This window comes from the organism of the source record quoted next, unplaced genomic scaffold (genome assembly GCF_019419815.1).
Source record: "Pyrus x bretschneideri cultivar Hongxiangsu unplaced genomic scaffold, Pyrus_bretschneideri_v1 Contig5, whole genome shotgun sequence".
In the NCBI taxonomy this organism is placed as follows: domain Eukaryota; kingdom Viridiplantae; phylum Streptophyta; class Magnoliopsida; order Rosales; family Rosaceae; genus Pyrus; species Pyrus x bretschneideri.
Genome location: NW_025999787.1, coordinates 11,485,459 through 11,513,428, shown reverse-complemented (window position 1 = coordinate 11,513,428; position 27,970 = coordinate 11,485,459). Strand labels below are relative to the sequence as shown.

At 36.7% G+C, this 27,970-nt stretch overlaps 3 protein-coding genes and 1 pseudogene across 3 annotated transcripts; 2 read left to right on the top strand and 2 right to left on the bottom strand.

Moving 5' to 3' along the window:
- The first annotated feature begins 411 nt into the window (after positions 1 to 411).
- Positions 412 to 2,549, top strand: LOC125470407 (annotated as a pseudogene).
- Positions 2,550 to 12,616: 10,067 nt separating this feature from the next.
- On the bottom strand, positions 12,617 to 13,297 carry LOC103963764 (histone H3.2). The gene is given in 2 exon segments (XM_009376622.3): positions 12,617 to 13,126; positions 13,129 to 13,297. Coding segments are annotated over 2 exon segments (408 nt in total). The 5' UTR covers positions 13,220 to 13,297; the 3' UTR covers positions 12,617 to 12,809.
- A 6,964-nt stretch (positions 13,298 to 20,261) lies between these two features.
- Positions 20,262 to 22,874, top strand: LOC103963759 (IRK-interacting protein). The gene is given in 5 exon segments (XM_009376613.3): positions 20,262 to 20,777; positions 21,289 to 21,310; positions 21,313 to 21,665; positions 21,667 to 21,849; positions 21,851 to 22,874. Coding segments are annotated over 5 exon segments (1,785 nt in total). The 5' UTR covers positions 20,262 to 20,537; the 3' UTR covers positions 22,838 to 22,874.
- A 413-nt stretch (positions 22,875 to 23,287) lies between these two features.
- On the bottom strand, positions 23,288 to 26,771 carry LOC103963749 (carbamoyl-phosphate synthase small chain, chloroplastic). The gene is made up of 10 exons (XM_009376601.3): positions 26,565 to 26,771; positions 26,040 to 26,172; positions 25,712 to 25,800; positions 25,570 to 25,630; positions 25,382 to 25,449; positions 25,126 to 25,254; positions 24,919 to 25,028; positions 24,218 to 24,565; positions 23,944 to 24,109; positions 23,288 to 23,655 (listed from the first exon to the last, which is right to left on the bottom strand). Exons 1-10 carry the CDS (start codon positions 26,692 to 26,694, stop codon positions 23,606 to 23,608), a joined length of 1,284 nt encoding a protein of 427 aa, XP_009374876.2. The 5' UTR covers positions 26,695 to 26,771; the 3' UTR covers positions 23,288 to 23,605.
- Positions 26,772 to 27,970: the final 1,199 nt, after the last annotated feature.

The window sequence follows — 27,970 nt, the reverse complement described above, 5'->3', positions numbered from 1 at the left end:
AACCCTAGTATGACAATCTATTGATTATATATCTCTACAATGTTGTATTCTTAATAATCGTGAAGCAATTCTAGGTTAATTAAGGGTTAAATTCTAGGTTAGAAGATGTGTACTTCAAGGTTAAAATTCATCAATCTGCCAAAATGACCTCGTGCTCGACTTGCTAAATTAGGCGTGATCTTGTGCACTTGCCATTATAGTTTGTTGTCAGATTGATCTATATCTCTATTCTTCCAATACATCTAAAACACACAAGTTTTTGGCATCGTTGCAGGATTGTGTGCTTTAGTTTGAATTAAATTTTATGTTAATTTCACTGACAGTTTTTATGTTTGCCGGTATATCATAGCAAATGCTCCTACCCGTACCTTAAGCCAGAGGAGGGGCTAGAAGAAGAACAAGAGGAGATCGATGGCGTCACAACCTGCCGCTGCTCCCCCTCGTACCTTAAAGGACTACTTGATGCCAACATTCGACTGTCGATCATGCATTGTTATACCGGAGGTACAAGGTTCATTTCAATTGGACCTTGAATGGATTCAGATGCTGCCTACCTTTTACAGGATGTCTGACGAAAATCCATACCTGCACATTACGAGTTCATGACTTATGTATGATTATCGGAATCAACCAAGTCAACCAAGAGGTTGTGAGATTGAAACTGTTCCCTACTTCGCTGAAAGATAGAGCCAAGTCATGGCTCTACTCTTTGCCGCCCGAATCCATCCACTCTTGGGAGCAACTAGCACAGAAATTCCTCGAGAAATACTTTCCCTGGCATAAAATTGTCCAACTGAGGAGAGAATTCATGAACTTTGCTCAGGGAGAGCAAGAACCGTTTCAAAAAGCTTGGGACAGATTTGAGAAAATATTATACAAGTGTCCGGATCATGGCGTTACTGACTCGATGCCGGTGTATTGTTTCTACGAGGGACTCACACTTCCAGAGAAAAGAATGGTTGATTCAGCTTGTGGAGGTACATTAATGAATAAAACGCGGCAGGAGGCGTTTGACCTTTTTGACTCACTTGCAATGACCAGCGGTGGGGGAACGAAGGAACTTCAAAGACAGGTGTGGATGATGTAGATTATAGTACTGGATTAGTTGATAAAATGTCAAGTTTTGGAAAATAAACTCGAGACACTCATGCGTGATCATGGCATCCCTCCATCAAGCCAGCAAGTCTGTGCCAAATGTTCTGACCCTACTCATCCGAGGGAGCTGTGTCCTTAGAGTGGTGCATCGTTCCCAGAGTTCAACCAGGAGCAAAATGATCCTTATTCAAATAATGCTTACAATCTTGGCTCGAAAAATCCTCTAACTTTTACCTTGAACCAACAAAAAGCTAGTCATTCACCACTCGAAGATCTGTGTGCTCAAGTAGAGCAGACCACTCAACAAATACAAAATACAGTGCAAGCTTCCATCATCAAATATCCCAGCCAACCTGAAATAAATTTCGAGTCCAAAACAATTTCGGATTCAAATTTGCATTCTTTTAGCTATGAAGAGATTTGAGAAGCTATAAACGGATTCAAGGAAGAACTAGGACAAAGTGGTTTTGGAGTTATTGACAAAGGGGTACTGCAAATTTATTCCGTGTCGAATTAGTGGCGGTGAAGAAGCTAAATTATGTACTACATGACATTGAGAAGGAATTTATGACAGAATTGAATGCACTTGGTCAGACACATCACAAGAATCTGGTTTGCCTTTTCGGATATTGTGATGAGGGCCAACACAGATTACTGGTTTATGAATTCTTGAGCAATGGCCCATTAACAAGCTTTCTTTTCGCTGATGTGAAACTGAGTTGGACACAATGAATTGAAATTGCTCATGGAGTTGCCAGAGCACTTCTTTACTTGCATGAAGAGTGCAGCACGCAAATTATCCATTGTGATATAAAGCCAGAGAACATACTTCTCAATGATTATTACAATGCTAGGAACTCTGATCTTGGATTGGCAATTTTGACGATGAATCAGCACCAGATTCATACTGCCATTCGAGGAACAAAAGGTTATGTTGCACCTGAGTGGTTTCATATGTTGCCAATCACTACCAAAGTTGACATGTACAGCTTCGGCGTTGTACTGCTAGAGATCATTTTTTGCAAGAGAAGCGTTGATGTGGAAAATAACTGCAAAGAGAAAGCAAATTTCAGAGATTGGGTGTACAATTGCTACGTTAATGGAGAATTATATGTTGTAGTAGATTATGAACCCCAGACCTTTATTGAACGATGGAAACTGCAAAATTTCGAGATGGCTGCATTTTGGTGCATTCAAGAAGACCCGTCTCTTAGGCCTACTATGAGGAAGGTTGTGCAGATGCTTGAAGGAAAAGTGGAAGTACATGTTCCACCGTATCCATTCCCATATACCACAACTGGTTAAAACCGGCGTTATTTGCATTACATCCAAACTGAGGGTTATTAATATTTTGTTAATGGACTAATTTGTGGCTTTGCTCTCCAAGTCTTGCTTTAGTTTAGGTATATTTTTAAGAATTATAAAGTTTGCTATGAAACTGTGTGTTTGCGTAAGGGATTGGCATTGATGAAGTTTGTGGCCTCTCTTTTACTGTTTAGCATTCTCGCCACCGTCTCTACTCCATAGTCTTCTCTCTGTATAAGGGGCTTTGAATTATGATCCTTTTTATTGGCAAGAACTTGTTGAATAAAGTTTTTAGCCGCGAGCGGGACTCCATACACACTGGTTAGTGTAGGAGACTTAGAATTCAAAATGAACATCTGCAGTCTGTGACGACCTCGTCTTCACTGCTTTGTGAAAACAACGGCCATGGCTTTAATTTGTAGCTGCTAATGACAATTCTAGACTTCGGTGAAGAAAGTTGAGGTTCCACCATAAAACCAATTGGCAATACGAGGAGGAGTAGCCCAACTTACTTATAAGTCCGTGCAAGGTCCCTCAGATAGAAAGAATGCTTTATGTATTTCATTCCTCAACGAGGAAGTAATTACAATTGAGTATATATACACTTTTCTAAATAAGCTTAGTGACTAATAACACTAGATTAACCCACTAACACAATGATTAGTTACAAAACAATTGAACAGAATCACAGTTATCCAAACTAACTATGATATTCAAGTATGAGGTGTCCCTTTACCCTCCTCCTATCAACGTGTGATTCATCCTCAACATGCCCCCTCAACTGTAGCGAATTTTCAAGCCTAACATGTGAACAACAGAGTATTGATCTTCTCGAAACAAAATGACCTCATCTTTTAATTTGTATGTTACTCTTTTTCTTTAAGAACTCAAAACACATGGATTTGGTCTTATTGAAGCATATGGCCTTCTCTGATCATTTGGCATCTTTTGTTGGCTAAATTTTTATTCTCCATGATAAAACTCATGAAATAACCGTTGTACCGGCCTCCCGAAAAAATGCACAAGTGTTTCTTATCGAAGCATAATGGTCTCATATTTTAATTTTCAGTTACTCTTTCTCCTTATTAACGCTTAACACACAAATTTAATACTATCGAAACGTCTTCCCTCTTTTGGCATTTTTGTGGTCCATATATATTTTGGCATCTTTTGTTGGACCAGTAGGTATTATCTGTGGAAAAATTTGAAATTACAGTTGTAGCCTCTTAAACAAACACTTAAATTTGGTCTTATTGAAGCATTATGGCCTTCCCTCTTTTGACATCTTTTGTTGGTTCAACATTTATTCTTTGTGGCAAACTCATGAAATTACTATCGTACGAGCCCCCAGGAGAAAAAAAAAAGAAAAAAAAAAAAAAAGGGGCACAAATTTGTCTTATCGAAACATAGTGGCCTCATATTTTAATTTTCTCCTTATGAACGCATAACAACCAAATTTAATCTTATCGAAACGTCTTCTCTCTTTTGGCATCTTTTGTGGTCTATTATGCAATGTTCTAAAAAATGCCTTGGAACCGAGGCGATTTTGTGCAAAATGGCTGGAAAAATCGAGGTGGCTCTAAGCGATCCTAGGCAGCTGGGTGGTTTTTTCTTTTTTTTTTTTTTGGTGAAATTTGTTTAAAGTCTAAGTTCTAATTATACCTTAAAATTTTATTAATTTTATAGAATATGTGTGTTGTGTATTAACTTAAATTCCGGGATGCTAAAGATAAGTATCTTACATTACTAAATTTCCTTATTTTCCATTTTATGTTGTTTTAAATTGTGAACTTGTTGTACATGTGTCATCCTACAATACTCCTCACTATGGTTATATGGCATATATGCTTAATGTGTTTTTAAATTTGGACTTGTTGGATACTCTTTTTGAATTTTATCATTCTTTTATTATCTTATTCATGGATTTCATACAAGTATAATTTTTTGTAAGTGTCAATATGCACTTATTTACAAGATATACAAGAAATTTACCTCAATCCGCCTAGGCCGCCTAGGTGCCTGCCTAAGCACTAGCCCGCCGCCCGACTAGCGCCTAGCGTTTTCTAGAACCTTGCTATTATGTATTTTGGCATCTTTCGTTGGAGCAGTTGGTATTATCTGTGAAAAAAATCATGAATCTACAATTTTACCCTTTTGAAAAAATGCATAGATTTGGTCTTATCGAAACAAAATGGCCTCAGATTTTAGTTTTTATGTTAACCATTTTTCTTATGAATTCAAAATACATGAATTTGATCTTACCGAAACATAATGGCCTTCCCTCTTTTGGCAATGGCTCCTTTCATTGTTTCTATCTTCATTCACCGCGAGAAAACTCGTGAAGCTCCTATTGGACCGGCCTCCCAAAAAAATGCATAAATTTGTGTTATCAAAACATAATGGCCTTTTTATTTTCAATTACTCTTTCTCCTCATAAACTCATGACGCACAGATTTAATCTTATCGAAACATCTTCCCTCTTTTGGCATCTTTTGTGGTCCATAGTGTAACGCCCCAACCCGAAAAATTTATTTCGAAAAATAATTGTGGTGATAGGCTAAAATTAAACTCTTGCTTATTTATCAATTGCAATTCTTTTATTTAATTCTTAGTTACTCACAAAATCTATAACCCAAATTATTTAACAAAAACATAAGGTTAATTTTTTTTAAAATTATTCACCCAATTCCTTTTCTTAGACAAATTTTCAACAAAAGATCAATCTCAGTTATTTTAAGGCTACATCTAACTCCCGTTAGCCTGCCTACATACCCTTGAATGAGATCAAGTCTTTCGTAGTTCACAATTCATGTCTAATCCATTCTCGAAAATATTCAGGTAGCGAAAATATTCAATATTGATCTTTAACAATCGAATCACATTGAATGGATATTAATTACGGATTTAAAATATCGAATTCTGTGTAAAAAGGCAATATCGGCCCACTGGCCACGTGCCATCGCACGCGTCGTCACAGGTGGCGGTTTCCGACAAATGGAAACCCAATTTTCCGACTAACACTAAAAACTACCAAATTTTACAAGCAAGTAGAGTTCAATGAGAGGAACAACTTTCATACCTGGACCGAAGTCCAATTTAGGCTGGAAACCCTTGAAATCGCCCACTAACCACCAGAACCCTAGAATTGGGTGTGCTTTGATTCAACCTCCATACTCGATCCGACGCCTCCTCCACTACTTGGGCTTTGTTCCTGAGGTTGAGGGGAGTCTATTAGTAGTGGTAATTAGCTGCATTAGCTTTATGATTGGCGGATCACTGACGTACACCCCCACGAACCACCGTCCGTTTTCGCCCAAATCTACCCCTAAATTCCTTCTAATTTTGGGTGAAAATGGAAGAGAGAGTGGCGAGATGATGATTGGGTATGGTAAATCGGTATAATTCATTGGAAATCCGATGGTAAACCATCGAAAAAGATGGAGGAAACAGGTCGGGTTGCACGGGTCAAGGGGAACCCAGTTTTCCCTTCCTTTTCTCTTTCCCTCATTTCCCTCCTTTCTTCTCTTCCCATTGGCCCATCCACTTTCTCTCTCCCTCCCCCATTTGGCCAACTTCCCTTCCTTTTCTTTCCCGAAGCTCCTCTCTCCCCCCTTCTTTTGCTACCATCCGGCAGTTTCTATTATTATTTTTTTTATTTTTAATCCTAGCCATTCATCTCTTTCTTTTCTACATCACAGCCGTCCATGTGGCACTTCCAAATTTTATGGAGCATTCCAGATTATGGTCAAATGACCATTTCGCCCATAACTTCGTTCGTTAATAACTCCTTCGTTATAACTCCAAATTACGTTCCGTTTGCACCCACGTGTTTGTATCGTCGAGTACTATGCAACTACCCAAAAGAATAGGTCAGACATCTCTCTAAACGATGGTTAACGGAAATCAAAATCCTTGCCTATAGGAGCATTTTCGTCAATTCACTCTTTTAAAATTAATAAAATCATAAAAGTAGGGACGAATTGTCACACACGGTGTATTGGTTAGAACAATAGGTATTATCTATGAAAAATCTCGTGAAATTATGTTCGTCCCTCTTAAAAAACTGCATAGATTTGATCTTATCGAAACAAAATGACCTCAGATTTTAATTTTTCTGTTACTCTTTTTCCTTATTAACTCAACGGATTTCGTCTTATCGAAATATAAGGACCTTCCCTCTTTTGGCATCTTTCGTTGGTTCAATCTTTATTTCAAAGAAAAAATTCACAGAATTACTATTATATTGGCCTTCCAAAAAAGAACGCTTCGATTTGATCTTATCGAAACATAATGACCTTATATTTTAATTTTTCGGTTACTCCTCTTTAACTCAAAACGCATGGATTTAATCTTATCGAAACGTCTTTCCTCTTTTGTCATCCTTTGTGGTCCACCTGTGCATTTTGGCATCTTCCGTTTGAGCAGTGAGTATTGTTTGTGAAAAAACTTGTAAAATTATAGTTGTGGCCTCTTGAAAAAATGCATAGATTTGGTCTTATCGAAACTAAATAGCCTTAGATTTTAATATATCTATTACTCTATTTTCTTCTGAACTCAAAACCACGAATTAAGTCTTATCGAAACATAATGGCATTCCCTCTTTTGGCATCTTTCGTTGGTTCAATATTTGTTCTCCGTTGCAAAACTCGTGTAATTACCATTGTGCCAGCCTCCCAAAAAAATACATATTTGTATTGTCGAAAAATAAAGGTCTTATATTTTAATTTTCAATTACTCTTTTTCCTTATGAATTCATGACACGCATAAATTTAATCTTATTGAGATGTCTTTCCTCTTTTGGACATCTTTTGTGGTCCACTATGTATATTGGCATCTTTGATTAGTCATACTCGTCCTGGAAAAACTTGTGAAAAGACCATTGTACTCTAAGAAATTATCTAAACCTCTTTATATAACCCAATAGTGTGAAAGCTAAGATGAACAAAGAAAACAATCGACACTTCAAGTAATTTTCCTTGTGTACTCGCTCAACTGTTATCTTTTATACAATTGAGTTTCGATCTCAATTCTTTTCACCTCCCTCCAACTTCTCAAGTTTTCACTTCAATCAATCACATCATGGATTCATTCACAATCACCATCACCCTCACCCTCACCTATGAGGAAGTCATGCCTAATGATGCCAGTCCACAGTATGTTGCCCCTTCAATTGTTGATATCCCAGAGTCCAGTTATGCCGAGGAAGTGGACCGTCCGTCAGACAATGACGAAAACATTTCCCTTGATGATGAGAACAATATTTCTCATCTGGAAGATGATGAACAGATTCAAAGCCTGCCTCAAGGAGAAACGGATTGTGACGATTCCGTTGTGCCGTTGGATCACCGGAACAGGACCACTATGGTTGTGGGTCATCATGATTACCATGCAAGTACTTCAAATCCATGCCATGAGTCAATCATAGCTAAAAAAAAGCGAGCTCGGGCAATGGGTGCTGCTGCTGCTGCTGCAGCAGCTGTGCCTGATTACGGCGGAGGATGTGACGACTGTGTGGTGTCATCTGATCACCGGAATGAAACCACTGTGGCAGTGGCTCAGTCTCAGCATCCTGATCCTGGTGCTAGTACTTCCAGACGCCCAGGCCATGTGTCGCCGCGAGAAATGAAGAGAAGAGCGCGTGCGATGAAATAGTGTCACTGCTGCAGCTGAACCTGATTCCGGCTGAAGGCGTGGTGACGAGGCGGCTGTTGAGAATGAAGATAAGAAGGAAGGAGCCGGTGAAGCGGTTTTGGAGGTGATTGACGTAGAGTGACGGTGAGATAGAGTACTGAAATAAATATGTTGAATAAGAGTTGGAATGTCTAGTTCATTTGGTGATAGACCTCGGGAATTTAGTGGAGAAAAGAAGCTAGGGCAATGAGTGTTCCTGCTACAGTTGAGCTTGATTCCGGTGGAGTACGTGACGACCCGAAACCTAAACCCGAAAATTTCAACAGGGTGCAATTCGTGCTACTTCATTGACAACGAGCTCACAGATCGGGAAGCCGGAAACCCTAACAAATTTCCACCATTGGTTCATCTAATGTTGAATTTCTCCCTACTGATTGCACTATGCCGCTATGGTCTCCTCCAACAAACTGAAAGTTCAAATCAATTTAAATTTTCAAAGAACATGTCGTCTTTTTATTATCTTTTTTTATTCAAGTGCCATTGCAAATCATTCTCGAAAATTCCATTTTTTACTGCTCTAAGGGAGGGATAAAGTTCTTACGGGATTATGTGTTTACTTAAGCGTTTGGGAGATTGGTAAGAGTACGAGTCTATGAATGCAGGCTACATTGTTTGAAATTGCTTTTAAAATACTGAAAGTGCTTTGGAAAACAATTCTTAACACATATGCAAATGAATCCAAAAATAAAAAATTAAAAAAAAAAAACGCTTTCTGCAAGATGCACATAGCTGGTGTTTCTTTCAAAATGCAGTTCAAGTGTTTTGGACCCACAAATCACTTTCAATTGTTTTAAAAATACTTCTCACTTCCATTTGTTGTCTGTTTGAGCTGATCTTGTGCACCTTTATATATACTTGGCTCATTTACATATACCGCTAAAATGCACAAATTTGGTCTTTATAGAAACGTAATAGCCTCAAATTTTAATTTTTCAGTAACCTTTTTTTTTTTTTTTATATATACAAAACGCACAGATTTAGTCTTATCAAAACATAATGCCCTTGGATTTTAATTCTCCAGTTATTCAATTTCCATATGATCTTAAAGGTTTTAACACACATAATTGGCCTTGTGAAAACATAATGGTCATGGATTTTAATTTTCAGTTACTACCTTTCCTTATGATGAACTCAAATTCAATCTTATCGAAATATAATGACTTCGTCTATAATTTTGTCACTTACTCTTTTTCTTTTTGAATTCAAAACGACATAGCGGTCTCGTTTTTTAATTTACTAGGTACACTTTTTCTTTATAAAACTATAAATGCACAGATTTCTTCTTATCGAACCATAATGGTCTTAGTTTTAATTTTCAGTTAGTCTTTTCTCTTATGAATTTAAAACGCACAAATTGACAAGACAGAAATATGACGGTCTTGGACTTAGTTTTTCTTATGAACTCAAAGCGTACACAACCAGTCTTATAACAAAAAAATGGCCTCGGATTTTAAATTTCTCACTCAAATTTTTTTCTTCTGAATTTAAAACTCATGTATTTGGAATTTTTGAACAAAAGGATTTTCGTGCTTCAATTTTTTCAGGTACTCTTTTTTCTTCAACGCCAAACGCATGCTTTTGTTCTTATCGAAATGGCCACATATTTTATGTTTTTTCAGTTACTCTTTTCCTTTATGAACTCAAAACGCACATATTCAGGCTTATCAAAACATAACAGTCTCGTGTTTTGATATTACAGTTACTTTTTTTCCTTATCGCAAGGTGCACATACTCGATCTTATCAAGGGATAATGGCCACCGGATTTTAATTTTCAGTTATTCTTTTTTCTTACAAACTCAAAACGCACATATTTAGTCTTATCATAGCATAAACGTCCCTTGTTTTGATATTTCAGTTACATTTTTTTTCCTTATGAACACAAAGTGCACATACTTGGTCTTATCAAAAGACAATGACCACGGGATTTAAATTTTAATTACTCTTTTTTCTTATGAACTCAAAACGCACATATTCGGTCTTATCGAAACATAACAATTTCATGTTTTGATATTTCAGTTACTTTTTTCCTTATGAACGCAAAGTGCACATACTCGCCTTATCAAAAGATAATGGCCACCGGATTTTAACTTTTAGTTACTCTTGTTTCTTATGAACTGAGAATGCACAGATTCGGTCTTATCAAAACATAACATTCTCGTGTTTTAATTTTTTCCTTATGAAATAAATGTCCAGAATTCTTCATAGAATCATAATGGCATTGGTTTTAATTTTTTGGTTACTCTTTTTTCTTATAAACACAAAACGTACACAATTGCTTTTATCATAACATAATGGCCCTCAAATTTAGTTTCAATCACTATTTTCCTTTTAAACTCAAAACACACAGATTCGTCTTATCGAAATATAATGGCCTCAAGTTTTAATTTTTCAGTTACTCATTTTCCTTTTGAACTCTAAATGCACAAATTTGTCCTTATAAAAAAACATAAATACTCGGATTTTAATTTTCGATAACTCTTTTTCCTTTCACATATTTGGTCTTATCAAAACGTAATGGTATTGGAATTGAATTTTCAATTATTAATTTTCCTTATGAACTCTAAATGCACAAATTCGTCCTTATAAAAAAAAAACATAAATACTTGGATTTTAATTTTTCAATTACTCGTTTTCCTTTCCCATATTCGGTATTATCGAAACGTAATGGTATTGGAATTGAATTTTCAATTACTAATTTTCCTTATGAACTCAGAATGCTCAGATTCAGCCTTAATGAAACATAATGACTTTGGATTTTAATTTTTCAATTCCTCTTTTTTCTTATGAACTTAAAACGTACAAAATCCAGTGTTATCGAAATATAATTGTCATGGATATTATTTTTCAATTACTTGTTTCATATGAACTTAAAACGCGCAGATTGAACCTTATCATAATGGTCTCGGATTTTAATTTTTTAGTTACTATTTTTCCTTACAAATTGAAAATGCACAGATTCGGTCTTATCTAAACACAATGGCAGCCCTCCTTTCTTTTGGCATCTTTCGTTGGTCAAATATGTATTCTCCATCGCAAAACTCGTCAAATTACCATAGTACCCTCCCAAAAAAAGAATTCATCCCAACCTCCCTATTTAACCCAATAAGGTGAAGGTAAAACAAACAAAAAACATAGACCATTCAAGGCTTCAAGTCATCAACCAGTATCGAACGCCGCTGTGAGGGGAAAAGAGTTGTGGTGACTCGTACACTCTGAAGCATATTAGAGAAGTGTAGGGCTCCTTCGGTTGTCGATGCAAACTTTGTATCTGACTCCTCTCCCATATAAGAAACAATATTCACAACATGAATGAAAACTGAGAGAGGAGTACATATACAGCCTGCCTCGAGGACTGAATGATCAGTACGCGTCCGATATGCAACGGGAGTGTACGAGTATTCACAACTCCTTGCCGCCCACATTGGGATGACCATTTGGACCCACGGGTTAGTATATCTCGAGTGTTTTATTCTAGTAGGATTCAAATTAAATTAGATCAAATGGGTTTGGGTTTTCATAATCCATATCTATTATGTCCTGTCTTAATGGAGTGGATATGGAGATACCTATAAAACGCATGAAATCTTAGAGAAATCCTAACTTACAAAAAGGCACGATGCTTCTTCTGTTGGTCGATCTCTTGCTCCCTCTTCTCTTTCCTGGTCTCTCTCCTCGTTGCCGACATCATAATATTCGGGTCAGGCATCGGGTGAGAATTGGTCGTAAAGGAGGGGTGTGACGGAACCGGAGAAGAAATCAAGGCGGTGGTGGATAGGATCAATGAGGTCGTGGGGGAGGTTGGGGCGCATAGAGTGCTAGGTAGAGTTGACAAACAAATCGTGTTTGTTGCGTTCGTATAGTTTTCATATTATATATGTCATTTCAAGTTCTTAACGAGTTATGCCGCGTCAAACCTGTTATTTTAATGGGTCGTTAACAAGTAACCCAATAACATCTGATTCGTCAACGAGTAATGTCATTTCGTGCTAGGTTGACTGGTAATGCAAGATATCTAGATTCAAAAATACTATCCTTTCTATCCAATTGTACTATCATTTGTATTATTTCTCTAATAGAGATGAGACTCACATGTGTTTACAGACCCTATTTCTAAAGAAATAGTACAAATGATAGCACAATAACTGTAGCATTACACATTTAGATTTGAAAAAAAAAATATCTTATTATATTTGAAACGAATGACCAAATAAGGATCCAATGAGGATCATTTTCCTAGAAATCTAAGAAATTCCATGATCGTGTACATTCATCATACATCATATGATCAATTTTCATTAAATACTAAATAATTTTTAAACATACAATGAACAATGAACAAACACAATCACAAAATTCCAACAAATTGATTAAAAATTTATTATTTTTTGTCATTTTATATCAAGGTAATGGGTTGTAAAAAAATTACCATGCCTAGTAGTAGGTGGTGTGGGGTTTATTGGGAACAACCTAGACAAACACTGTAGAAACAATTTTTATTTTGGTAAAATAGAATTACACGGTTTATTTAAAGAAACTGCAAATATTTCGATTCAAATCACAAAACAATATACAAATTCAAGCACAGCAGCTAATCCATGATTGTAAGCAACAACCAAATTTCATTAAAATCCTAATCGTAGATAAAAATTAAAACCCTAAATCGACAACAAATTATCGAAACTAGAAACCCTAGATAATGGGGAATTTTTTTTTTTTCTTAAGCCCTCTCGCCTCTGATCCTACGAGCGAGCTGGATGTCCTTGGGCATGATTGTGACCCTCTTGGCATGAATCGCGCACAGGTTGGTATCCTCGAACAGACCAACCAAGTACGCCTCCGCCGCCTCCTGAAGCGCCGCCACAGCGCTGCTCTGGAACCTCAGATCGGTCTTGAAGTCCTGGGCGATCTCCCTCACCAGCCTCTGGAACGGAAGCTTGCGGATCAGGAGCTCAGTACTCTTCTGGTACTTCCTGATCTCCCTCAGCGCCACAGTTCCGGGCCTGAAGCGGTGGGGTTTCTTCACTCCCCCGGTCGCGGAGCCGACTTCCTGGCAGCCTTGGTGGCCAGCTGCTTCCTTGGGGCTTTGCCTCCGGTGGACTTGCGGGCAGTCTGCTTGGTGCGAGCCATTTGGGATTGAAGGACTTTGGGAGGTTTGGGCTGTTTGTTTCTCGGGAAAACCAACGAGAAAATGCGATGAATTTGTGAATTTAGAAATATCTGATCGGAATTATTTATAGAGTGGAGGAGCAAAAGAAGCGCGAGTTGAAATATTTGGGAAATTTTGAAACTTTGAATGAGCGAATATGAAGCGTCGATTGGTTCTTGTTATCAACGGTGAAGATTTATCTGGTGGAGTAGAGCGGATAGGGATCCGTGTGCTCTGCGCGTTGTCCAATGGGATTGGTTTATTTCAGCGGCAACTGGATTTTCATTGTTTGTCGACTTTTTAAGTTGGCGGGTCAAGTTTCCAATATCGTTTTGTATCCAAAAAGTTGGCGGGTCAAGTATTTCATTTTATGGGGTCGGATGGCGGGTCAAGTTTTGGGTGTTCTGAATATGGGCTGGACCGGAAAATTATGCAAATGTGAAAGGGCTCAATGAGATAAGATTTCATGGTACATGTGAGATTAAATGTTTGGCCCAAAGAAGGGAAATGACTTGAACTCAAGAGAGGGAGAATGATTTGAACTCGAGATGCAGTTTCAGAGATGCATTAATTCTTAGGGCAATTCATCATTTGCAGGGAAAGGAAAATACTTGGAGTAATAGATCTTCACATTATCAATGACCATATTTTTGTAAGATCATTATTGTATCTGTATTGATGAGATATGATTAAATGTACGAAGATGTCAAACAAAATTGTCCATCAACATTGCTTGTCGTGTGAATCGTTGATAAGTTAATATACTGTCGTTGTTCTTAACTGAGACACAATTTGGATTTAATCTCGGAACCTTGTAGGGTTAGGAGTACTCGAGTAAGTTAGTTTGCGTGTGTAATAGAATTTTTTTTATTTTTATAGTAACTACTTGTTCATGGTTACATCGTCTACCTAACTTTTTGGGATGATTTCAAAGTAATCTTAACAACATTCTTAATAATAACCTAACATTTTGAACATATGTTAGGTTCACTAGCGTTCAATGGTGTGAACAATTATTAAAGTGAATCTTTACTCTTGAGTCATCTATGGAGCTTTAAATCTCCATATCAATATGGTTTAGCTACACAAATTTACGGCTTAACTTGTCTAAAAGGAGTTGATTTAGGGAATTAGAGCTCCAAAGACGACGATTAGTAGAGACCAATTTTAATTTGTCCACATCATCATTTAATGCTAGAAAAATAACCACTTTATGTTGTTAATGTCATCACTAAAGCCGTTGGCCTAACAATGTCTAATTTTTAAACCATTGAGTAGTTACTTAAAATATTTTAAAAAGTTGAGACAACTAATTTGAAATCACCTTTAATTTAAGATCAGATAGTTATCCTGTACTTAACTCTAGTTTGTACTCGATACCCATAACGTGTAACAAAACATATTACTGGCAACTACATTTAAATCATTTAAGCTTCCAACACTTTTCAAGTTAGCCTTTTGTATTGCATTGGTGTGGTGATTCTTCCTTGAATTGAAAACACAACTTTAGGTTCTTTCATATTAATATAAAAAAATATTACTTCAACGTAGTTGTTTTTTTTTACAAACGATAGTGTTAGTAGATTAAATTGTTCGCCATTGGTGAGAGAGGAATCTGTGGAGCTAGATTAAACTCACACCAAATTGCATATGCATAATTACATTCCGCAAACTGCAGTAAAGCGTCATCTGCACCTCCAAAGTAATTGTTGGGTTAAAAAGATTTTAACATAAAGAGTGTCTACTGCTTATACAGTGCAGTAGGACATCGACATTTCATTTTAGAAGCAAAAAGTTGCCCCATAAAGCTACCAAAACCAACTTTATAGAAAAGGGCTCAAAGTTGGTATACATAGCTCAGAAGATTGAAGACAATAGTGTCTAATTCATGGGTCAAGATTTAAGATTGGTACGACTAATTAGTCACCCAATTGATTACTTATCCTGTAGGAGATATTCAGTCTGCTTAATTTGAGTACTTAACCCTTGCTCAAGAATTCCAACCTCGAAAGATTCTTCCCTTGGAACTAATATTATCTTCTTTTTTTTGTCAAACAATAGATTTGTTAGATTAGATGTTAGATGAGGGAGCTGGCGAAATTTGAACCCATGTCGTGGTGCAAGAATAACACTCATCTCCATCACTGTGGTCCACTTGCAACTTTTTTTTATTAGTTAGAATGGAAGGGAATCAAAATTTTAAACTTATTTCTCCCTTACAGATCCTCACTACTACTAATCTCGAGGGCTCTTCAAATTCTTATAACAATGTCGAGATACGCAACATAAATGCTCAAATGGCAGCCTCTACAACCGTCATTTTCGTTTTGGAAGCAACTTCTCTTACTTGACCATCGGAAAATTTTCCTTGGCAAATACAAACACCATTGTCCTCAAAGGCTCTATTGCTCATTTTCTTGTTCATTTCATAGAAGTTTTATTTTATTTTTAACGAGTGATATTCTACACTAAATTTATATAAATTACGAGAAGGAGATTTGAACTTGGGTGCATATGAAACGGAGCGATCTTTTCATTATTGAATGGTGTAAAAGATTGAATTACAGAAACACAACTCTAGGTCTTGAGTTTGAAAAGAAATACTATCATCCATGTCGTCCAACAAATTTGGTAAAGGAGACTTAAAATAAAAGAGAAAAGGGCAACAAAATTGGACATTTCATAGTACAAGCAAAAAAATTTGCCCTAATCTACCAAATTAACCAACTTTGTAGAAAAGAACTGAAAGTTGGTATAACTCTGAATCTGAAGAAGTTGTGCGGAAGAGTGTAGACAGGAGTGTTGATTTCGTGGGTCAAGATCGATTAAGATTGGTATGACTAATGACATTGATGAGCTAGCTTAACTAATCCAACACTAGCGAGTCTTCCTTGTGGCCATAAATATGTACGTAGTATAAGAGCATCTTCAGGAGAGCTTACAAAACTAAATTTGAAGTTCAATAAAGATGATTATGCTCCAATAAAGTTGTTTAATGAGTCTTCAAATTTAGAAAATGTCATATACTCTCTAGATTTAGAAAATCTCTATACCACTCTTCAAATATTTTTTTTATTTTTTATTGTGTAATGTGTTTTTGTGAATTTTTTTTCCAAAAATTAAATATTAAAAAAAGTTCATATATATATGATGGGAAGTAATAAAAAAATACTAAGACTTGTGGAGTCTGTTGCAGCAAAATTGTGAATCATTTTCAAACTGCCATACGTGTGGGTTAACAAATATGTATTTAAAGACTCACATTTATAAAAACGGTTGAAGATGCTCTAAGTTGTAAAACTCCAATTTTTCTTCAATAATCTGGACCGCTCAATAGTATAGGGGAAATTCATAATAAAATTACTAATTATTTGCAACATCTACAATTCTAATTAATTAATAGGCCTAAGGTAAGGTTATTTCAATGTGGAAGCTAAATGGTAGGTGGAGTAGTAGTGCCTCAACTTGTAAGAAAGCAAATGAACGATATTGACAAGGCAATATGGTCCCACGTTCTCAGACCAAAATCTACCCTAAGGCGTGACATCTATACAAACAAAGAAGAAACTAAGGATATGTATTATATACTAATTCAGAAGATAAAAAGAAACAAAATAAGCACGTAACCCTGATTGTTTTAGAACTACAAGTGACAAACGTGGATCCCCACAGAAAAACAAAGACACGGGTAACAACAACGACATGAATACTATAATAACCCTAGTATTGGTAATGAGCGGTGGGTGATGAAAAAGAAAACAAAAACCCTAACGAATCCGCTTTTACTAGGATCAAACAATCAAAACATGACAAAATCCAAGCATCATACGAGCAAGTCCAGCAAGAATATTAGCACCTCCCCTCTTTCTGCTTCTTGCTTTAAGAAACTCAGCTTCGTGAAAAGAAATATAAATACTTAAAATGGCAGAGTATATTGGTACCATATAAATATGCGTGTGTATATATATATGTGTGTGTGTGTGTGTGTGTACATATATATAGATATATGTGCAGATTGCACAAAGTGGTAGGGGAGAAGGCGTTGTTTTGGTATCTGTGGCGGGCATTTTTAGTGGAAGATAAAGTACCATGCATCAAGCTAGGGTTTTGGGTTATCTGCCTGCTGTATATTATTTGCTGTATTCTTGTGGAGTAACTCGGTTGCATCTTTGCTTGTATCTAATATATTCCTTTTGGTACAGAGTGAAAGAGACCAAAGCGAACTCTCTTTGTTTCTCTCAAGAGAAAATGAAAACTAATAGCCACCGTACATTCACAATCTGCGATCAGAATCTAACATAAATTAATTATCGCACTCGGCCGTATAGAAATTTTCATAAAATTAAACAGTTACAATATTGAAATAAGACTAAGGGATGCCATATGTGAGAGGCACTGCCATTTGTATTATCTATGTCGTCCTTATTTTCGAAAAAGAACAAGAATGTCCCCATTTTTAAGAAAAAGTTCATGCATTCTTTTTAAGGGTACTGTATAATGCATTTTAGCAATTTAAACCATCTATATTTGAAGTCATGCTTCAATATTTATTTCTACCAAAAATCATCATCATTCTAAACCGTTTGGTTATATAAAATGTGTAACAAAACACTATGTTAGATGAAAATGTAGATCATCAAATAACTAGAAAAGCCGGTTTTTTGCAGGAATAATCCTCAGAAGAAAAAAAAAAAAAAAAAAAAAAAAAAAGAGATTTGAACGTCTTCAATAAATGGATTGCACCCGAAAAAATAAAAATAAACTTCATGTGGAACGAACATGACTGGCAGACAGTGTAGTTAGTAGCAAGCAATGGGAACCCCTAACATTGTATGAGTTATCTCGTTAAAGAAGGATGATTAAATATATAATGGATCATTTGCTTCTACAACAATTTAAGAGCCATCGAATGGGAATGAGTTAGGATTTAGTGTTTTCTATTAAAGGGTATCAACGTGAAATGGGACACAATAACAAATAGCCAAAACCAATAAGAAAACAGCCGTATGTCAACCCTACGTAGTGTTGTCCGCAGTCGCACTGAAAAAATACTGGTTATAAGGCATAAGTAAACCTTAAGACATAACAGAATTTGACATAAGCTAAGCCAACTTTAACTCATTCTAAAACTAATAATTTCCAATCTATTTTGTTGGGGACAAAATACGAGAGATTTCAAATCTATTTCAATTTTTTTAAAGACTACTTTGTGATTAATTTAATTATACTCCGTAGAATGCAGTTGATTTACAAAGAAAATAAATAAACACCTTTTTGCATGTGGAGGTTGACAAACTCTAGCATTTGGGTGGGGGGTTGGTGATCAGAAAGTTAATCTCATTTAAATAGTCACTTCTTCTAAACACAAATATTGAAAACAACGAACACAAACGTTAAATATTTCCTTAATCCTACATGGAATTCCTTTACCAAAATAATCAAAATAATAAGGGCTCCTTTAGAAGTGTATTTTTAAAATTACTGAAAGCGTTTTTGATGTAATTGATTTTGGGTTTCAAAAACACTTTAAGGACTTTTTGAAAGAAGCCTTGGCTATGTGTTTCTGACAGGAATCACTTTAAGTGCTCTTCTAGGATCCACTTTGAGTAAAAACTTAGTTTCAGAAACATTTTTATCAAAAATATTTTTAATCATTTTAAATATACTTACAAATGAGCCCTAATACATTAAACCTTCCAAGAAACTAAGTCCTGCGTTTTTCAAACTACCCATCCTTCTTACATGCCCATGAGGCCAACATAAAATTTAAGCATGGGCGGCTAGGTAAATCTACTAGTGCAAGTTGATGACCCATTAATTTGGAAAAGAGATTTTCTTTGGATCTCTTCCATCAAGGTCATCGGATCAAGTGATTCGGATCTTTAAAATTTCATCCAACGATTCATCTGTTTTGACCCTTTAAAAACTATAATAATTTTTTACCGTTAGATGAAATTTCAAAGACTCAGATTACTTAATTCGGTAATCTATGAATATCCGTAGAGGATCTCTTCTCATTAATTTGGTCCCCTCTGTTGCACTGGACTTTACAAGATTCGCTAATTCCAGAAAGGCAAGACAATGAGTGTTTGGAAGGTTTTTGGATATTTCTGTCCTCAAACCCCCACTCCCTTTCGGCCCTTGGATTGGACAGCTCGGAAATTTTTTTTCATGGACCAAAGTACCCTCCTCTCATACTAAATGAGTGTGCAAATTAAACTATGATCGTAAGTGCAAATATAAGTACTTTAGCGTTAATTTTTACTTTAACGGTAACTACAAAGATAAGTACTTTACCATTGATTCTTATTCTGACGGTAAGACATAGATAAATACTCTATCATTAAAATTAAAATCTCTGGAATAGAATTCGCATTACCTCAAATGTAAATATAGTTAAGGACAATATAATGCCAAATGATTTCTAAACTTATTGGGGATTAGAAGGTATCACCATGTCAAAATTTGATCTTATATATTTTCTCATATGTAAATTTTACACAAAACTATAGTTTCATGAGCAATTTACCCATGCGTTATTGTTTCTGACTTTCAATTTTGACAAGCTGAAACTAAACTGTCGTCGTGAGTTTGTTTTGTATTTTATTTGTACGTCAGTTAATCACATTTATTTTCATTCTTTCTTTGACCATTTTGAAAGAAAAAATAGCATGTGTAATCAATATGCACATGAAATTAAAAGGACCAACTCACTTAGATCATCAATTGCTATCATTACATAAAGTATTTCACAATTAAAGTGGACATCATCATTCATCACTTCTTCAAAGTTCAAACAATTGTTAGGGTAGTGGAACATAGAGTGGAGAACTTCTTCTCATGGAACCAAGCAATCATGTTCACAGTAGTACCACCACCTTATGTTGGTTGCATGGTTATTTTAGGAAACCATGGCCCCAAGGGCATTTCGGTCAATTTCGTTTATACCAAAACCATACCTCCTACATCGAGGAAGAGTTACCCCTCTCTCTCTCTCACACTCTCTCTCTCTCTGCTTCACATGCTCTCATTCTATCAAAATCCATAAGAACCAAGACAAAGAAGCTCATTGGCTTAGGGTAGCCCCTACTCTCTCTCTCTCTCTCTCTCCCTCTCTCTCTCTCTCTCTCAAATTTTCTGGTTTTCCAAGATTCCACTGTGGATATGATCATCTCTGCATACCACACCCAACCATTGGATTCCCACTCCTTCATTCTCTCTGTTCTTATCTCTCCCTGAACAATCTCATTCTCAGCCCACTCCTCCTCTGCCCTCCTCTGTTTTTCTCTTTTGTTTTTCATGGCTTCTTTTACTTCAAATACTAACAATTCTCAACCCCAAGAGAATAATTCCAATGTCAAAAACGATGTCAGGAGGCAGGAAATCCAAGCCGCCGTTGCCAAAGCAGTGGAGCTGAGAGCTCTCCATGCTGCTCTGGTTCAAGGAAGCAGCCCTGCAAATCTCAGGTTCCGTTCTTCTTCCCCTGCCTCCCGCCCTGCCTCCCAGTTCTCTGCTCAGGACTACCCCGTTTTCACTCCGGTGAGTCGAAATTTTCGACATTCTTCATTTTTCGTTCTCTAGTTTCCGGAATTTGCTCTTGTTTCTCTACTACTGTCATACAATTTGTTCTTTGCTTTATAAATATTTTTAGTTTATAAAGAGGGTGGTTTTTTTTTTTGGGTGTTGCGAGCGTGCCACTACTTCGTTTTCATTCTTTTTAGCATGGAATTTGCTTTGTTTTCTTTGTTACTGTGAGAAACTTTTGTTCTTTCGATATATGAAAAGCGAATCCCGAAGATATAAAAGAAACGACAGAAGGGGAAAATTAGAGCGTGAAAGTCACAAACCCTTTACAACCCAAGTCTAATACTGAAATGTTGTATTTTATGCATACTTGAGTTAGGCCAGTTGGTTACGGCCTTAAAAAGTTGGAACGCTCCCCCGTATATTAGAGTAGTTTAGATCTTCGTATTTAAAAAATAATAATAAGGATTGTATTTTGTGGTTAATAAGTGCTGGAAGAGTCACTAAATTTGGAGACATTTTACAGAGTTATGAAGATGAACCACTGCCGGATTTCAACAAATTCCGACAATGAATCGAAGGTTATCCGAGAATTGGGACGAGTATGGCGGGCTAGAAGGAAATGTGGATGAAACAGTTGCATCAAATTACAAAGAAAACTCATCTTCAAGAAAAGGGTTTCCTTCCGATTTTGCCAACTTAGAGTCCCATGCTTGTCCAGCTGAGGATCACAAATCTGTGACAAGCTCTTCATGTGCAAACAACATCACTGTGCTTCAAACATCGCCTGCCAAGGAATACTTCAGGTCGAGAAGGCGAAATAGTTTGGGGGATTTCAACTCGGTTTCATCTTGTAATCGATGCAAGCCTGCGATCATAACAAGTGAATCGGAGGTTGGGACTGAGGAACTGCAGGAATTCTAACAGTGTTGTGCCGTTGACAGATTCACATTCTTCTGTTCGGTCGCAACCAAAGAGTCGGGGAGTTATTTCGTGGTTGTTTCCCAAGTTAAGGAAGAAGCACAAGAACGAAAGCTCTCCAAACCGAACAGAACCAGAGGAAGTTTCTCAGGTTTATAGGGACTTCGGGGATAATGTCAATTGAGACGTTGAGGAAACAGCTCACAGAAGCGAATGAGCAGAGAGACGCCGCGTTAATGGAGGTTTTGGGGATGAGATCTTCGCTCGGGGAGCTGAAACAGAAGATGGACTACTTGGAAACTTACTGTGAAGAGCTGAAGAGAGCTTTGAGACAAGCAACACATACCAAGAATTCCCAAATCCCTGAAAAGCTTGGGAACTTCCCAAAGAGTGGCAAATCCAACGATGGGAATGCAGAAAACCTAATGCCGGTCAGCGAGGAAGTAATGGTGGAAGGTTTCTTACAGATAGTATCGGAAGCAAGACTGTCTGTAAAACAGTTCTGCAAGATCCTTGTAGCGCAGATCGAAGTAACAGATAACACCCTGGTGGATAATTTGAACATGCTTCTCGAGCCGTTCAAATTGTCATTGAGTTCTAAGCACTCCAAGGAAGTGTTGTACCATTTGGAAGCCATCATCAACCAGTCACTCTACCAAGACTTCGAGAACTGTATGTTTCAGAAAAATGGCTCGCCGAAGATTTTAGACCCTCACCAAGCACGCCAAGCGCAGTTTTCTTCGTTCGTTGCCCTCAGAAACTTGAGCTGGAACGAAGTATTAAGAAAGGGAACGAAGTATTACTGCGAAGAATTCAGTAAGTTTTGCGATCAGAAGATGAGTTACATCATTACAACACTAAATTGGACAAGGCCGTGGCCGGAGCAGGTTCTTCAAGAATTCTTTGTTGCTACCAAGTGCATTTGGTTGCTTCATTTGCTTGCATTTTCGTTCAATCCGCCTCTCGGGATTTTGAGGGTGGAGGAGAATAGGAGCTTTGATCCACATTACATGGAAGACATGTTCACGGACAGGCAGAGATCGCATGGTCCGAGCCGGGTTAAGATTATGGTAGTGCCAGGGTTTTATGTGCAGGATAGGGTTTTAAGGTGTAAGGTTCTTTGCAGATATATGTCTGCAGGTTCAGTAAATTGATCCCTTCTTTTCAATATATATATATATATATATATTTTAGTTTTTTATCAATCAATTATTGCCTTCTTTAGGTTTTTATTTATTTATAATTATTTTGTATGGATTAACTATTCAACTACCATCGATGCTTCAACTATACAAGGGGTCTATCTTCCTCACCACCAGGACTAACAATCCAATTAGGCCAACGTTAGTTTCTCCTGATTTTTTTTACCAGAGGGTCTATCTTCCTCACCACCAGGACTAACAATCCAATTAGGCCACTATATAAATGTTGATATTGTGTTCATAGGGTTATCAGTGAAAGTCTACGGGGCAAAGTACCAGCAATGTAGCCATCAGTTCATTAGGCTGTTGGACTAGTCAGTTGATCAGGCGGTATGACCCAAGTTTTTCCTCCTCAACCAGAACCTGCTTATAAGTGAGACAATCTCAACAATCTATGGATTCTTGAGCACAAAAAATATGACTGAAACTGTATTGCAAGCACGCAGAAATACCGTCCTACCGAACCAATTACAGCATACAAAACAAGGACAAAATAATCAAATAGAGCAAAACTTCAGGGGTAGCAAGTATTCGTCTCAAAACTTCGGTCGCTAACAACGTTATGACTAGAAAAAGAGAGGAAGAACTCATAACTATTTTTCTGCAACTGCAAACGCTAATCCCAAATATACGAGAAGAGGCCGGATTTATGTATGACCATTTGAACCCTCGCCGCCTCAGGGCACGGCGTCCATCAACTGAAGCTCAGTGCAGATACCTTCATGCATTTACTTTTACTTTCTTCATCAGCTCTATGAATTCGCTGAAAACTGCAGTAAAAAACAATCCCTTAACATTTTTGTAATTTAACATTACACGGTATGTAAAATTGTAAAGAAATGGTACCATAAGTGCGATTAAAAGTAGCTAGAAAGAAGCAACAGGAAAAAGAAAAGCTCTCGTAGCTATGAGCTTTAGCTTCACCTTTCAGTAGGTGATGAAATTCCTAGATTTCTTGTTAAAAGTGCATATCTCTAATTGGTGCAAGCATCTTCGGCAGATAAGACTAGTAAATTTAATGTTTACTTATTAGTATGTAGAAACATAGTTCACATTACCGTAGTCCGAATCATGAGGTCCTGGAGATGCTTCAGGGTGGTACTGAATAGACATGATGTTTCGTGCAGGATAGGAAAGGCCAGCACAACTTCCATCATTGAGATTGACATGAGTTACTTCTACACCCTCTGGAAGTGATCCAGCCTCAACTGCAAAGTTGTGGTTCTGCAACAAAATTAGAGGATGGAAAGGTTCATATATGTCCATTACTTCGACATGTTTACCTTAGACAGTTCAAAATTTTTGAATAATAAATTTCTAAGATTGACATACCTGAGCACTTATCTCAACATGTCCAGTACGAAGATTACGAACTGGATGATTTCCTCCATGGTGGCCAAACTTCATTTTGAAAGTTTTACCGCCTAATGCCAGGCCAAGCAACTGATGGCCCATGCAAATTCCAAAAACTGGAACCTTCCCAAGAATCTCCTTGACTGTTTCAACAGCATAAGGAACAGCAGATGGGTCTCCGGGGCCATTGCTGAAAAGGACCCCATCTGGTTTCAATTTAAGAGTCTCTGATGCTGGCCATGTTGAAGGCACAACAGTAATTTTACAACCATACGAAGCCAAGCGCCTGAGTATATTATGCTTGATTCCAAAATCATATGCAACCACCTACAATTCAGACAGACAGGAATAAGATACAAGGTCAACTAAGACCAAAGTACCAACATCGGAGCAATACTGGTCCTCTAGCAAATGTGTTTGCCTTCGCTTTATAGTTAAAGAGATAAAGGAAGGGATGGGGAAGGAGAGAAACAAGAGATGTGACATGTGACAAAAAGAGTATGCATAATAGGATACAATTAGAACTAAAAACCAATTTACTTCCAAAACAATCCTATATATTTTTTCCTTCATCCCTGTTCTCCTCTCCTTTTCCCCTCTCGTTAATTTAAAAACAAAGGAACGAAAATGATACCAAACATTCTGTTTAGTAATTCAAATTTAACTCAATACTGACTTACATGAAATGCATCTCCATCTCTTTTACTGGAGTTAAATGCCCACTCTGAATCTGTTTTATCAACCCAATCATGAGGGGCCTTACATGACACACCACTTATTAGATCGACCCCTACAAAATTAAAACAAGAAACCTTGGAATTTTAATCCTTAAACTTGATTTCTTTTTCTGTTACATCCTTTGACATATTTAACTAACAAACACTTACCAACAATTTCCCACGAACGAGACATTTCCAATAGTTCTTCATCTGATTTTGTCTTTTCTGTGCTTAAAACACCAATAAGGCTTCCATCTTGCCTTAATCTTCGGGTGATAGCACGTGTGTCAACATCATCTGTTTCATAATCAATCAGCACCAAAAGCAAAACGTCAGAAGTCATACACAAACAGCATAGCACACCAATTAACATGATTCTGCAAATTATTAGTTCCTTAAAGATCAATGCCCAGGTCTAACTTACAAATTCCCATGATGTTCCTTTCTGCTAAATAATCACCAATTGTTTCTGCACATCTCCAATTTGAAGTACTGCAAATTAACAATCACACAGTTTAGTTTATTGTCAAAACTGAGCATCACAACCCAATCACGGAAATGGCTGATATTAATGTTCCTATAGCAGTATTTGAAGAAGGACCAATTGGTCACCTGATGCTTAAACTTCTGATCACCAAACCGGCAAGGAAGCATTTCCTTGATTCTTCATCATCTGATAAAGATACCCATATCAGAATTCAGCATATCTAAGACGGTATAAATTTCAAAACTTGAGAAAGAAAACTTAACCTACCAAAATTTACACCAGTATTTCCAATATGTGGGTTTGTCATCAGGACAAATTGACCAGCATAACTAGGATCTGTAATAATTTCTTGGTACCTGCGTAAACATGTAAAATGCCCGTATATCAGACCCCATATATTACAGGCTGAAATTATGAATTCCTCGACATTGATACCCAACCACGGAGGAGGTAACTAGTTCCACTTATACAAGTACCAAATTTACGTTACAATGTTAACATATGCAGCTAAGTCCCACAAACGGAAAGAACCTGACACCAAAGTTCAAATGTTAAGTAAAATTGCTGGGAGATACAAAATCATATGTCATCTCACCCAGTCAAGGATGTATTGAATACAACTTCACCAACTTGGGTCCCTGAAGCGCCAAACGACTTCGCTCTCCAGATTGAACCATCTTCAAGCACGAGCCTAGCATCTGAGGTCTTCCAAGGTCTTTCTGCCAAATCTAAACCCCAACAAACAATACAAAACACATAGAACCATATATTTTTAATAATAAAACTACAAATTTAATCTGTATTATAAAGAAATTATCAATAATCAAGATTATAAACCTCCGAGAGTGAATTATGAGCATAAGAACAAGAATTTCAATAAAACTGAATAAACCCATCATTTGTTTTTCACTTTTATTAATTTTTTTTTCACAATCCTGGACATAAAACTGAAGTTCCATGGCACGCAATTAACTTGTTTATCATCTAATTACTGTAAAGACACAATCTTTTTTTCCAATATAAAACAAATATTTTAAATATTCATGTTCATTAATGTATTGGGAAAGTTGGAGGAGTGAAAGAAAAGCAATTGAAACAAGAGGTGACGGCAGAGCAGAACCTGGGACGGTGGTTGAGGTGGCGGAGGAGCATCGGATGGTGAAAGCTCTGAGCTTTGATGGGTTTGGAGACTTGGGATGGAATAAAGTCCACGAATTTAGAAGAGCTAATTCCATAGCTGCTGCGGCCATTCTCCTCTCTGTGTTGCGGCTGTGGATTGTTTGGCTTTGCTATGCGTCTGTGTTATAGAGAGAGAGAGAGAGAGAGAGAATAGAAAATAGAAAGGGTATATACGTACGATACATTATAATTTTTTTAGTGGTCGGACATTAAAAAAAAAAAACAAAATGTCATCTTATTATATTTTTATGAGTAATGTTAGAGATACTAAATTTTTAGATAAAATTTTAAAAACTAAAGGACATATGAGTTGATGATTGGTTTATTACTTACACGTTGATAAACATGCTTACTTTTATTGGTAACACATCATTTAGTTTGCAAATTTAATCCTTCTAGCATTATCCCTTTTTTATATCTTATTTGTAACCATATTTCATCGGGCCTAAATGTGTGTCTCATTTTTATCAGAAAAGTGAAAGAAATATAGTATGAAAAATGTGGTAAGAGTAGTATTTTTGAAAAAAAAAAATACAATAAGAGGTAAAGCTTAGGAAAGCAACTAATAAATTAATATGCGTAAGATTCAAATTCCAATATCCTAGTGAAGAGGGTGTTATTTTTTTTTTTTTGCAGCATGAGTTTGAAACTTTCCTCACCAAAACTAATGTAAAATTTGAGAAAAAAGACCTAATAAATTAGAGAATTTTAATGAAAAATCTGCCGTACTGTTCACCTTAACGAAAAACTATATTTTTACACTAAAAAGTCAATTCTTATACTATTCACTCTACCCTTTATTTTATCCTTATCGTTAAAACTAAAAGTTTTCAAACTTTTTTCATTAGTTTTCTTAATAATTAATTTAACGTTGACTACATGATGCCAAAGGCCAATTTAGAATTGGCATTTAAATATTAAAAATAATTATTGGCACTTTAAAATTTTAATTTTGTATAATAACTGGAAGAAACTAAAATATAACTCATCAGACACGACATTATAAAGGATCCCCTTTAAGATAAAAAAGGAGTCCCCTTACTCCGGGTGGCCTATAGCTACGGAACAGTTTTTCAACGCCGGTAGAGCAGGTCGGAGTTTTGCGCGGAGGTGGCGAGGGGGAAGATTTGCGAGGTTCTGAAGGAAGATAGTGACGGATACGGGTTGGGTGGCTGATGAATGAGATGGAGAAAGGGAAGAAAATGAGAAGGAAAGCTTGTGAGGCGCTTTGGAAGACCTTCTTTCTTACAGCTGCGGCAATGTCATACACGGTAGAAGAAAATGGTGGACTCAAAACCAGATGAAATTTTACCAAATAGACGAGAATAATTTAGCAAATGATCATTA